Genomic DNA, 14,901 nt, shown 5'->3' on the forward strand with positions numbered 1-14,901 from the left:
AATGGGAAATAATCTGAGGAAAGCGAGAATACTGCACCCACCCACGTGGTCTGTGTTGCCACATGTACATTTTACAAGTTCAGTGTCACATGCTTTTGAAGAATGTCAGTTCTTGTAAAGTTATACTATCTTTATTGTTCAAAGCTGCCGGTGGTCGATTATTTTTTTATGTTAAAAATGATGTAGTTTGGAGTACCTACTTTCAGTTTCAAATATATTTGTACAAAACTGACAACTTGGCTGTTGCCCTGTCTAGTAAACAATGAATAGAAGTGAATTTCAGGGGCCATTACGTAAAACTACTTCCTCTTTGTTTTACATAAACCCGACTTTAACTTTCAAATATCCACGTAAGTTTCAAACCATGAATAGTAGCCTATATAAAGTGCAATGAATAATATTTTTTATTTATAATTAATAAAAAGTTTACATGGTGTCTTTCATAGCGTTGCGTTAAAACTGTTTTTGTTGTGCCTCCTCCTAGATGTGTTATAGTCCGGTTGAATGCAACATCGTTAGGTGGCAGCGGTAGCGAGCTTGCTGCACGACCAGTCGGTTTCTATTTCCCGCCCACGACTGATTCAGAGGAGGATCTCCTCCCTCTCCGTTCATTTACTCGCTTTAAAACTCTGCTTCTTTCTCTGGCCGCTAGCGCGCTGTTGTCTATGTGTGTTAACTGCAGTAGAGGAGGAATGGAGTGCCTTTCCTCCACACAGACAATCTCGCATCTTTCTCACAGTTTGCTACAACACATGAGCGCGCGTCGTTTAAAACTCGATCAACCGAGTTTTTCTTATAGCTGTGAACTTAAGAATTATCGAATCTTCCTCGAATTTCAAGGCACACATTTTATTTGGTATTTACTTCCAAAAGAAGAAAATGTGAGGAGGACGTTCCTCCCTTCCCTCCCCCGAGGAACCGCCACTGCAAAGCAGGCCAGAATATTTCCGCAAGTTTATTTGCTGTTGGCGATATCTCTTTCGCGCATTGTTCACATATTGTTCGACGAAGTAAATCACGCATAAAATCGTCTATCTTACCGAATTCTGTTTTAGTTTATTTTCTCTTTAGTTGGTGAACCGTAATTCTTAATTTCTATGCCCTATATATATTTTTTTACCAACTCCGCCGGTTGCGTCCGATGTTAAGTGATTAAGATTTGTACTTATCAAACTGCCTCAACTTTCGATTACTCTATGGGTAGAATTTCTAACGTTAGACACAATTTTAACACTTTGTTTTCTTAGCTACGCTTCTCTGCAAATAAGATATTATGTTTCTATGACGGTGTTTGTTCTTATCGTGATGGTCCTGGATCTTCAGGTGTATCAGGAGGCCTGGTGCGGATCATCTGCTCCAACACTCATTAATCATGGCCGGAATAAATTAGACATATTGAAGCGCACAACGGTATAAAACAACACGTCGACAAATGTCGAAAAAAACACTGAGAACGGGTGAAACCCAACAGGTAGAGACAATGACTACTAGATTTGGCAATGCTGGGCTCTATTGTATTCCTGCCACGCGGCCAGGGGTTGAGTGGAGGATGGGGGTTTATGAGGGATTACCAATTCCAAGAAGAGAGGCCGTCATGTTTCCGAGGCAAGTATACCCTGCGTACAAAATGATACCTTTACAACTATACTAAGGTTGGATAAAAATTAATGGCAACAGTTCGATATTTCTGACATGGCGTTATTCACAAGGTTACAACATTTACGTACCTTCTATATAGTCGCCCCCCTTATTTAGGCCTATTACCTTTTGCCAAATGTTTGGAAGGCGTCGTACACCATCAGCGCGTCCGTCTTTGTTGATGTTCCGTATTGACCACCCTAAAGCACGGATAAGTTCATCTCTGGTATTGTACCGGGTCCCTCGCAGTGGTTCTTTCACTTTGGTGAAAAGATCGTAATCGCATGGATCATATCGAGTGAGTACGGTGGATGTTCCAGTACCGTAGTCCGCGTTTTCTGTCTGCCTTGGAAGTGTACAGCGTGGTGCAGTATTACCCCATCAATGTCATACGCCACAATGAACATCACCTTCACAGCACTTTGTGTAGGGCGCACTTTCTTCGGACATCCATTTGATTGACGTTTCAAGTTTGGTTGGTTCGTATAGCGAGCCCAGGTTTCGTCCATAGCGACGATTCGTCCAAGAAAGTCGTCATCTTTCCTTTGGTACCGGTCCAACAAGGCATGTGCGACTGAAGCGGTGCCATTGTTAAACCTCGGTAACCCAGAATGTCTTGCAGAATGTGGAGCACAGTTTTGTGACATACTCAGACCTCCGCTGCTAACTCACGCGCAGTCCATCGGCGATCAGCATCCAACAGGGAAGCAAGGAGTTGAACTGAGTTGTCCTCCACGCGGGGTCGTCCTGTACGGAGGTTGTCCTGAACGGCATCCCTGCCTTCCCGGAACGCTTTAACCCATCGTGCCACTGTGCGATATGACAACGCTGCATCGGCATATGCTTCATGCAGTCCCTGAAAACATTCTTGTGCACTACGACCTCGTGTCACTTCAATTTTGATCTAGGAACGTTGTTCTAGTTTTGTAAACGTGGTCTTAGGGCGCTCGCACTATCCCTATGAAAGTCAACGTTCTACACACTGCAGTAGATTGACAGAGTACTGTCGCCGCTGGCTGCACTAACTCATCTAACAGTCCTTGTTCATGTCCACACAGCAGGAAACTCTCGAACGCACCATCGTCTCGTGACAGCAGTGTTGCCATTACTTTTTATCCAACCTGTGTAGATTAATACAGAGGGCATCGAACATCCCTGACATAGGTATAGACCTATTTTGGACATTCAGTGATTCTTCATAGTCTACATATGCATATTTAACGTCAGGCATAAATGAGCCTGCCGACGTCAGTAGCCTGTGGTACGGACAAGAGTTTCTTCCGTGTGTGAGACAGGCAAAAGCTGAAACGGAAAAGCTGAAAGAAGAATCGGAAAGGGTAAGGGATTCACTGTTGTCATATTTACAGTTACTACTGAACACATTAAATTAGGCCACAGTTAAGGCTTTATTCCACAGAACTATTTCCTACTACCAGGTACTCAGAAAATGGATGACGAGGGAAATTGAAAAAGAGCTAAGACCAAATAATATAAATTATTTTCAACAATGAAAATACTAAAAACCAAATTCAGATCACGACTGACAGACAAATACCTTCGTGATCATCTACGACTGGCAGTAAGTGACATAATTCCTGATTTTAAAACTCTGTCGCAGAGACATTCTGAAGACAGTTAATTTTAGGTTGTGATAATGTGTCCTATGTTTTCTTGTTCATTTCTTTCTTCGTTACACCTACTAAACATTAGTTTGTAGCCTTATACTGTAAAAAATTATACTTAAGTTCTTGACGTAAGGAAAATGAAAATCCGTTAATAAGTCAGACAGTTGCTTCACTTCCCCTTCGGGTGTCCGCCTCCCTCCATAGGTGCTATGCACGTTGCTGGTTACACAGTGGCTCGGCGCACGATCACATCGGCTGGTTTAGAGCAAGTTGATAATTTCAATAAGATAATATGTCTGCAAACACTATGAAGAGAATCCTATTTGTGATAGTCTAAGAAATGAATAATAATAATAATAATAATAATAATAATAATAATAATAATAATAATATTAATAATAATAATAACAACAATAATAATAAAGCAATATTTCTATACGGCCTAGGTATTTTTGTGAGGTCTATGTATTTAAGGAGACCAATGAAAAGATTTTTTTTTTTAAAGGAGTAGACCTAAATGTCGTCATTCGTACACCTGCGATCTGGTATAAGCTCTTCTCTAGTTGAGATCTTCGGTAGGCCTTTGTATATATTTATTAACAAATGCATTTTCGGTGGAATATGAAAGAATGACCAACGAAACTGAATGAAACAACAAAAGTTTGAATGAAAGAAAAATGAATTTATACCTAATGAAAAAAACAAATGGATGAAGAAATGAATAACCAAACAAAAGATTAATGGAAAAATGATAGGTTTAATGATGAATGAACAAAACATTAATCATAAATAATTAAAAGGATAAACGAAGGAAGAGTTTATTCAAATTAACTACAGGATATGAATCATAAATAATAATTTATTGAATAAATAAAAGCGTGAATGGAAGAAATACTTGAAAAATTAACTAATGAACTAAAGAATTTATTTTATTTTATTGGGTTATTTTAAGACGCTGTATCAACATCTAGGTTATTTAGCGTCTGAATGGAATGAAGGTGATAATGCCGGTGAAAATGAAGGTGATAATGCCGGTGAAATGAGTCCGGGGTCCAGCACCGAAAGTTACCTAGCATTTGCTCGTATTGGGTTGAGGGAAAACCTCGGAAAAAACCTCAACCAGGTAACTTGCCCCGACCGGGATTCGAACCCGGGCCACCTGGTTTCGCGGCCAGACGCGCTGACCGTTACTCCACAGGTGTGGACGAACTAAAGAATGTAACTTACCCATGAACATGTGGTTTTAGGCGTAATAGATCAACCATTGACCAGATATTTTGTATTCGACAGATAATGGAGAAAAAATGGGAGTACAGTGCATCAGTTATTCATAGATTTCAAAAAGGCATATGACTCGGTTAAGAGAGAAGTTTTATATGATATTCTTATTGAATTTGGTATTCACAAGAAACTAGTTCGATTATTAAAATGTGTCTCAGTGAAACATACAGCAGAGTCCGTATAGGTCAGTTTCTGTCAAATGCGTTTCCAATTCACTGTGGGCTAAAGCAGGGAGATGCACTATCACCTTTACTTTTTAACTTCGCTCTAGAATATGCCATTAGGAAAGTCCAGGATAACAGGCAGGGTTTGGAATTGAACGGGTTACATCAGCTGCTTGTCTATGCGGATGACGTGAATATGTTAGGAGAAAATCCACAAACGATTAGGGAAAACACGGGAATTTTACTGGAAGCAAGTAAAGAGATGGGTTGGAAGTAAATCCCGAAAAGACAAAGTATATGATTATGTCTCGTGACCAGAATATTGTACGAAATGGAAATATAAAAATTGGAGATTTATCCTTCGAAGGGGTGGAAAAATTCAAATATCTTGGAGCAACAGTAACAAATATAAGTGATACTCGGGAGGAAATTAAGCACAGAATAAATATGGGAAATGCCTGTTATTATTCGGTTGAGAAACTTTTATCATCCAGTCTGCTGTCGAAAAATCTGAAAGTTAGAATTTATAAAACAGTTATATTACCGGTTCTTCTGTATGGTTGTGAAACTTGGACTCTCACTTTGAGAGAGGAACAGAGTTTAAGGGTGTTCGAGAATAAGGTACTTAGGAAAATATTTTGGGTAAGAGGGATGAAGTTACAGGAGAATGGAGAAAGTTACACAACACATAACTGCACGCATTGTATTCTTCACCTGACATAATTAGGAACATTAAATCCAGACGTTTGAGATGGGCAGGGCATGTAGCACGTATGGGCGAATCCAGAAATGCATATAGAGTGTTAGTTGGGAGACCGGAGGGAAAAAGACCTTTGGGGAGGCCGAGACGTAGATGGGAAGATAATATTAAAATGGATTTGAGGGAGATGGGATATGATGATAGAGACTGGATTAATCTTGCTCAGGATAGGGACCAATGGCGGGCTTATGTGAGGGCGGCAATGAACCTTCGGGTTCCTTAAAAGACAGTAAGTAAGTAACTTACCCATGTACATATTAATTAATGAATGTAGGAATGATTTAATGAAGAAAAAAGTCTGCAGAAACGGAGGAAGAGGCATCAATGAAATAATGGATCAGTGAGTGATCGACTACAGTGTTATTTGGTTCAATGTTAATGTATAGTGCCTACAGTACAGTAGCCTGTATGATCGACATTATGCTACGCAAATATTTTTGGGCATCGGAAGGATTCCCAAATTGTAATACCGGATAGAAGCGAAGAAAACTGTGTTAATAGAAATGAGATTTTCTGCAGTAATTAAGAAAGACAGAACCTTTATCACACGGTGAGTGGATTGTTGTGGAACCTCTGGACACGATAACAAGCTCTTGACTTGTGGTACCAGTCACGTGATTTATCTCTACTGATATCTTATTAATATTTATTTTAAAATAAAAGTCATTACGTTATCTTATTATTAGTCCTACATTGCAACTTTATTTATTCACAATCCTTTCTCCTATTGGCTGTCTTCAAGCGCCACTTGTATGATCCACTCTTCCTTGCTTGTGTAAGCTGTCTGACAGCTTTATCTGGCTGTTTGTTAACCGGTAGATAAGGCACTATATAACTCCTCAGAAGCAGGGCTGCGTCACTACTCATTCTCGTTTTCAACCAAGTGGTTTTTGGTTCGAACTTCTTCACTTTTCTCTCCGTGTACAAAGTCTGTGGACGATTGTGTTGGGAATTGACCGGAACTCCGTCACTGTTGGTAGCACCGTTCTTCGTTTCGCTCAGTGTTAACATAACTTCATTTTCAATTCACAAGGTAAGTCCTGGCTGTGTAAAAACAGCTTCTTCTTCTTATTCTTCTTCTTCTTAATCACATATTATAACTTCCTACTACTCCCATTCTGTGGTACCAGTGGTTATTTATAAATCCACCTTAGAATCAGTAGTGGCTTCATGTAATGTCACAAGATCACGTGCCATTCCAATTGTAAGTGGAATTGTCTAGATTTATTTAGTTTAGCATTTGTGTTATTCTGTCCCTAATGTTATTGCTCTCCGATCAGGACTGGCACATGTAGCAATGTGGCAACAATGCCTAGTCATATTTACAATGCGGACTTCTCTTGTCAAGCTGTTTTTTTTTCAATGCAAACGCGTATCTGTGTTGGTGTGGGGGTGGGGAGAAAGGACAGATATTCCCTAGTCTTCGGTCAGACAGATTTTGTGACTCAAAACATGAGAAACTAAAGCTCCAGAAGTAACACCATTTTCCACGCATTGACGCCACTGTATTACACTGCACCAAATGAATTGTTTCGAGTACTGTTACCCCGCTATGCAACCCCACGATAGACTGCACAATTTCACAGCGGGGGTATTTCAACATTTGTAAGCGAATTAATCAATTCACTCCTGGTCATAAACAGGGGCATCATTTCAATTTTTGGTTAGAGGGGGCAAGATTTTTAAGTAAGATCTTATTATTCGTTCCCCATTTTTCCTATGTCATAAATTATTTCCCATAACGTAAACTGGGGTAAACTTGATCGCTGAGGTAAAATTAACCATTAAAAATATAACGATTTAAGGAACATCGGATGCATTGAACATATTTTAAAATTATTTTTTTTTCTTATGGATTTTTTATTATTTTGTTACAACGCGATAATACGCTAGAAATTCCACTTCACACATCGTCTCTGTATTCCTCATCTTTCACTGTTGCTACCTCTCGTCACTGGAACTCTCTGCCGCCTGAAGTCAAGGGCTGCCGAACATTGAAATCTTTCAAATCCAAGTTAGAAAATTATCTTATGACGAGTTGCCAAACTAACTTACTATTATGACAAGTGTTGTATTGCATGTTTCCACGTATTCACATTTTTTTTCCCTTATGTTCTAGTGATATTCAACTTATTTTATATTTTTGTTTTCATATTTTCCGATAATGGTATATCTATAATGTGATAAGTTGAGCTATATATAATCATAATTTTCCTTATTGTGTATACTAAAAAATATTGTATTCATTGTATGCTTTGTACTGCACTATTTTATTACTACTATTAGTAATATTACTATTATTATTATAATTATTATTATTACTATTCTTATTTTTTATCATTATTATTATTATTATTATTATTATTATTATTATTATTATTATTAATAATAATTGTGTTTTTTTTATACTTTGTGTGCCTCATTTATTTTAACCTGCTGTTCACATTTTATTATGCTTTTTTCTTTCTTTCTGTATGTTGTATGTTATGTCTGATTTCTTCTTACTTGTTTACATTTTATTATTATTATCTTATTCAGTTTTGTGTGTAAAATTCTAGTGTACTTTGTAAATTTTTTTAGTGTTTTTGTAACGCAGTCTTTACTCCTGGTTGAGTGTTAGAGAAGGCCGTATGGCCTTAACTCTGCCAGATTAAATAAATCATTATTATTATTATTATTATTATTATTATTATTATTACTATTATTATTATTATTATTATTATTATTATTATTATTATTTTGTTACACAGGCCTATAGCGCTGATATAATAGTTTATTTATATATTTTTTTATTTTATGGTACATTTTGCCCCACTGTACAGTATGTTTCATGTATCCACGTAGACTGCATATCTAGTTAGCACTTTGCTCAACTTTTACGATGCTTAATTTACACGCACTTGCTGTTAATATGACGTAGATGCGAACAAATGAACAGACAATATTATTGATAACAAATGTTGTTTTCAATTTTAAAAATTGTACTTTTATTTGCAATAGATAGTCACTGGCGCAGTAAAATCAACACCAATCACAGTCATGAAAATTATTAAAGAAATGATCCTACTTTATATTAAATTAATTAAATGATAATTACTGGACAAGCTACGACCAACACAGAGGAAATTTAATAACACAGCCTGAATTAATCAAGAAGTAAATTTATATAAAATGATTATAATACTCCACCAATTCCTGAAATTGCTTGACACCATGATCCCCATTTGAATACATTCATATACAATATAATCTTCAACTTCTGGAAAATAGTATAAGAAAAGAGAACAGAAATACGGAAATAAAGAAATTACTAGTGTTAGAAAGTATGGATTCTTTAACTAAAAAATTCCAGTAGTTACACATTTACACAGTTGGATTTCTCCAACAAAATAAAAATATTCCTGTAGCAGGTAGGCCTCTATTGTGATCATCTTTCCTTTACCTCTCACTGTGAGAAAATTATACACACTACCATTGTGATTTAGAATCTATTAATACTCGTGTACAAAAATAAAATTAATTTACAGAAATTCTTTTAAGGAAATAGCCATATTGGAAGTAAGTAAGTAAGTATGTAAGTAAGTAAGTCTATATTATTAACAATGTCTGCAACTTCTAAGATAAAACGTGCAGGGCTTGATAATTATATTATTGTTCTAGCACTGCTGATATTCCATAATGTGTAAAGGGACAACTGTAGGTTCCCTTGGTCAGGATCTTGTAAAGATGTTGCAACTCACTTACTTACTTAGTTAGTTAGTTAGTTAGTTACTGGCTTTTAAGGAACCAGGAGGTTCATTGCCGCCCTCACATAAGCCCGCCATTGGTCCCTATCCTGAGCAAGATTAATCCATTCTCTATCATCATATCCCACCTCCCTCAAATCCACTTTAATATTATCTCCCCATCTACGTCTCTGCCTCCCCAAAGATCTTTTTCCCTCCAGTCTCCCAACTAACACTGTATATGTATTTCTGGAGTCACCCATACGTGCTACATGCCCTGCCTATCTCAAGCGTCTGAATTTAATGTTTCTAATTATGTCAGGTGAAGAATACAATGCGTGCAGTTCTGTGTTGTGTAACTTTCTCCATTCTCCTGTAACTTCATCCCTCTTAGTCCCAAATATTTTCCTTAGGACCTTATTCTCAAACACCCTTAATCTTTGTTCCTCTCTCAAAGTGAGAGTCCAAGTTTCACAACGATACAGAACAACCGGTAATATAACTATTTTATAAATTCTGACTTTCAGATTTTTCCATAGCAGACTGGATGATAAAAGTTTCTCAACCGAATAATAACAGGCATTTCCCATATTTATTCTGTGTTTAATTTCCTCCCAAGTATCATTTATATAATAATAATAATAATAATAATAATAATAATAATAATAATAATAATAATAATAATAATAATAATGATGATGATTTATTTAACCTGGCAGAGTTAAGGCCATACGGCCTTCTCTAACACTCAACCAGGAGTAAAGACTGCGTTACAAAAACACTACAAATTTACAAATTACACTACAATTTTACACACAAAATTGAATAAGATAATAATAATAATAAAAAATAAACAACAAATAAGAAGAAATCGGACATAATATATAACATACAGAAAGAAAGAAAAAAGCATAATAATATGTGAACAGCAGGTCAAAATAAATGAGGCATACAAAAAAAAGACAATTATTCATAATAATAATAATAATAATAATAATAATAATAATAATAATAAATAAGAATAGTAATAATGATGATGATGATAATAATAATAATAATAATAATAATAATAGTAATATTAGTAATAAAATAGTGCAGTACAAAGTATACAGTGAATACAATATTTCTAAGTACACACAATAAGGAAAATTAAGATTATATATAGCTCAACTTATCACATTAGAGATATAACATTATCGGAAAATATGAAAACAAAAATATAAAATAAGTTGAATATCATTAGAACATAAAAAAAATGTGAAAACGTGGAAACATGCAATACAACACTTGTCATAATAGTAAGTTAGTTTGGCAACTCGTCATAAGATAATTTTCTAACTTGGATTTGAAAGAATTCAATGTTCGGCAGCCCTTGACTTCAGGCGGCAGAGAGTTCCAGTGACGAGAGGTAGCAACAGTGAAGGATGAGGAATACAGAGACGATGCGTGAAGTGGAACTTCTAGCGTGTTATCGCGTTGTGATCGAGTATTAATATTATGATAGCGAGAGAGAGTATGAAATCGAGCGAATAAATAATAGGGGGATGAAGAGTGCATTTCGTACAATATTCTCGTCACGAGACATAATCATATAGGCCTACTTTGTCTTTTCGGGATTTACTTCCAAACCTATCTCTTTACTTGCTTCCAGTAAAATTCACGTGTTTTCCCTAATCGTTTGTGGATTTTCTCCTAACATATTCACGTCATCCGCATAGACAAGCAGCTGATGTAACCCGTTCAATTCCAAACCCTCTCTGTTATCCTGGACTTTCCTAATGGCTAACTCTAGAGCAAAGTTAAAAAATAAAGTTGATAGTGCATCTCCTTGCTTTAGCCCACAGTGGATTGGAAACGCATGTTGCAACTCACTACATGTCAAATATTGTACTCAATTGCAAACAAAAGAAAATCAGTAATAAATGTTAAAGTAACCTAGATACGATTTATCTGAACATGGGACCGTGGCTAATCTGTCCCCAGCTCTATGATATTCTGAGGCTAGCCCTTGACATTAAGCAGGAGGGTGAAGCTGTATTATTGTCGTCCAACACTTTGAGAAGGAATTTTTACATACTTGGTAACATATTTTACCAAAGCGAAGTACTTGATAGATGGAAGTGACCTTGAAAGCTACAATCCCTCTTATTCCCTACAGTTCCTGCAAGGTAGATGAAGTACTAGTGACTTCTGAATAGTATTTCACTGTTCTTCTTTCTGGTGTGCAGGATGGCAAAACCCAACCCAATCCCCGACTTGAAGCAGCGAGTGAAGACTCTGGAGGGACAGTTTCGACTGCTGCTTCCTCTCATAGAGGAAGTCAGGGCCCTGAAAGAGAGGAAGGACTCGCGGTCCCTGCATGGCCTGGAGGCAAGGAAGGAAGAGGAACAAGTAGGGAGCAGCAATGACATTGAGGAGAGATTGAAGCTGAAAGACAGGGAATTGAGACAGGCAAAAGCTGAAATGAAAAAGCTGAAAGAAGAATCGGAAAGGGTAAGAGATTCACTGTTGCCATATTTACAGTTACTACAGAACACATTAAATTAACTCACAGTTAAGGCTTTATTCTACAGAACTATTTCCTCCTAACAGGTATTCAGAAAATGGATGACGACGGAAATTGAAAAAGAGTTAAGACCAATTTGAAGCCATGTACAAAATTTGAAGATAGAATTAGAAATGTCGTGTTGTTTAGTGCAATACATTCAGTAGTTGGTTGTGAGTTATTCTGTTTCTCATCGTACTGCCACCTTACTGACTGGGCTACGTCTGAACCTGATTCCTTTGTGGTTACAGGAGAAAGTAGAGCTGAGGCAGAAATATGAAGAAGAGCACCAGTTACGGCTCCAGCAGGAAAAAGTAAGTGATGAGCTGTTACCATGGTTACAGATACAGTAATTGGACAGTTGAGGGTACATTAAAGGTTGGAGTAGTAAACACGAAAAACTTTGAAATAGGTAGACATGCAGACGCTAAGGTGTGTTCAAATAGGCACTTAATTGAATGATAAATATGAGTACTCCATTACATAACCGTAGTCTACTGGCAATGTGTGAAAGATGAAAATGGCGATTTGTCGTGTAAAGAGCAGAGGGATGGATTATAAAATAAAACAAACATGTCTAATTAACATTTATTCATGTTGCATTTGAGAAAAACTTAGTGAAAAAATTGACGATGATTTTTAAGTGCAACCAAACCCAAACTTTTAATTTTCCATTGAATACAATAGAATCGAATAAATTTCTTTTTGTAAAATGATGTCAACCAGAAATCAAGTTTCCTTGCAAAACTGCTGGTTCTAGCTTGACCTGTTATTATGTTTACATCCTGGTCTTGCAAACTACAATGTAAAGTGTTTGAACATTGGAAAATATATGAGTAAGGAAGGCAGTCTAAGAAGCAAAATGGAATACATTGGAAAGTAGGTTAGCATATTCTGGTTTCTCATCTTGCAGGTACGGTGCATTAGAAGTTGGCTGCTATCGACTGCTTTTCAGTAAAGTTATACACATATATATTTTTTTGATTGTATACCGATTTGTATTTTTTGAGGGAGGTAGTGGGGTAGGAAGGTAGCAAAAGAAAGGTCTCGCCAAAAAATGGGCAGCACCTTTATAAAGTTTGACGCACAATGGTCTAGATGAACAACGGCCCATTTATTTTAGGGCTTATGAAAGTCTGAATTATGTTCTGGTAGTTAGGTGATCCACGGCCCATTTCTGTTAAGGCTTACATTGAAAATACAAATTACGGTTTGTTCTGTGGTGCATTTGTTAAAAATTTATCACGAAAATGAAGATCATCTTCTTCCAGATGTTCAATTTATTTGAGGGCTCATAATATTTCTTTAACTCTTTTGGGATAACCATAGGTTTTATTAGAAAGCCACTATCCAAACATTATACGTTGGTAGCTGTTGTCTCATTTCCTGATGCTGTATACCGGCCATCAGCTTGATTTCTTCATGAAACCTGTTGCTTCAAGTCAGACTGTCACCTAACTAGTTGAGCTTTCTCTAATCCAGAATTGTTTATATTACAGAGTTACCAGGATCAGCTGGGGAGCCTGAGACAACAAGTGGAGGCTGAGATAGAGATGATGCGCCAGCTGGAAGAAGTAAGTGTGAGCTGTTACCATGGTTACAATTAAGTTATGAGAAATTATTGATATAAACTCTAACAACAGAGATTACGACCAGCTGCAGTTGGACAGCAAACTTAATTTCAGTTTTCAGACTAGAACTGCCACCATTATTACTGCCGCAGCTGTTATTACTACTAATACACTGCTATTACTGTAGCTATTGCTACTTTCACTAGTACTGCCATTACTGCAGTCATGGCTAGTGTCACTACTAGTGATATTACTGTAGTTATGACTACTATCATTACTACTAACATTACTGTAGTTATGGCTACTATCATTATTACTGATATTACTGTAGTTATTTCTACTGTCACTACTACTGACATTACTGTAGTTATGGCTACTGTTACTATTACTGACATTATTATAGTTATGTGATGCCAATAAACTTAGCATCAACTCTAGTAAGACTGTAGATATTAAATTTTCTTTTAACAGAAATATTACTGACTTGTCTTCCTCAGTTAAATTCCTAGGCATTCACCTCGAAGCCGGTCTGGGCTGGAGTACACACACAGACTATCTTGTTAATAAAATTAATAAAGGAATTTTCATGTTACGAATCCTCAGACAAACATAATGTTATAATTCTTTACTTACTGTTTATTATGCCCATATTTACAGTCACTTAAGCTACGGAACGCTTTTGTGGGGTAACCATACTTCGGTTTCTAAGTTCTTTATCCTTCAAAAGAGAGCAGTGAGGATTATTTGTGGTGTCTCTTCTAGAACTCATTGTAAACCACTTTTTGTACGACTAGGAATACTTACGTTGCCGTCAATGTTTATTCTCGATTGCCTTCTGTATGTTAAGCGTAATGTGCATAATCTTCCTACTTGTTCATCCATTCATAATTCTTCTACCCGTTCCAGACTTGACATATATTTCACCAAGTACAAATATACTACTACAAGCAATAGTTTTATTTCCATATCTTATAAACTTTATAATTCTTTACCATTGCACATAAGAAACACGTCATATTTTACTTTCAGAAGGAAGGTGAGAAGGACATTGTTGGCAAATCCAATCTACAGTGTCAATGATTTTAGCAATATTACTTTTTAGATACTCATTTGTTTTAACCTTATGTAATTGACAAATCTGTACAAATCTGTACATTTTAACCTGATTTTATACTATTTTCTTCTAAAACTTTTAACCTGTTTTTGTGAATGTCTGGTGATTGTATATTTATTTTTTTATTCTTACATTTTATTCATATTGTAGTAGGCATGTATTATATGTATCTATTCTGACGTCTACGGCTGTAAATCGCTGGATGACATTAAATTCATCTATCTATCTATCTATCTATCTATCTATCTATCTATCTATCTATCTATCTATCTATCTATCTATCTATCTATCTATCTATCTATCTATCTATCTATCTATCTATCTATCTATCTATCTATCTATCTATCTATCTATCTATCTATCTATCTATCTATCTATCTATCTATCTATCTATCTATCTATCTATCTATCTATCTATCTATCTATCTATCTATCTATCTATCTATCTATCTATCTATCTATCTATCTATCTATCTAT

General features: G+C 36.2%; 1 protein-coding gene across 1 annotated transcript in view; it reads left to right on the forward strand.

Moving 5' to 3' along the window:
- Positions 1-6,238: 6,238 nt before the first annotated feature.
- LOC138713730 (ankyrin repeat domain-containing protein 39-like) overlaps positions 6,239-14,901 on the forward strand; it is an 11,286-nt gene continuing 2,623 nt past the window's right edge. The window contains exons 1-4 of the mRNA XM_069846057.1: positions 6,239-6,501; positions 11,422-11,686; positions 11,990-12,052; positions 13,238-13,312. Of these exons, the coding sequence (XP_069702158.1) occupies positions 11,423-11,686; positions 11,990-12,052; positions 13,238-13,312 (402 nt within the window). The 5' untranslated portion in view covers positions 6,239-6,501; position 11,422. The remainder of the gene's footprint in view (positions 6,502-11,421; positions 11,687-11,989; positions 12,053-13,237; positions 13,313-14,901) is intronic.

Source organism: Periplaneta americana, chromosome 2 (assembly GCF_040183065.1).
Source record: "Periplaneta americana isolate PAMFEO1 chromosome 2, P.americana_PAMFEO1_priV1, whole genome shotgun sequence".
NCBI classification, from domain to species: Eukaryota; Metazoa; Arthropoda; class Insecta; order Blattodea; family Blattidae; genus Periplaneta; species Periplaneta americana.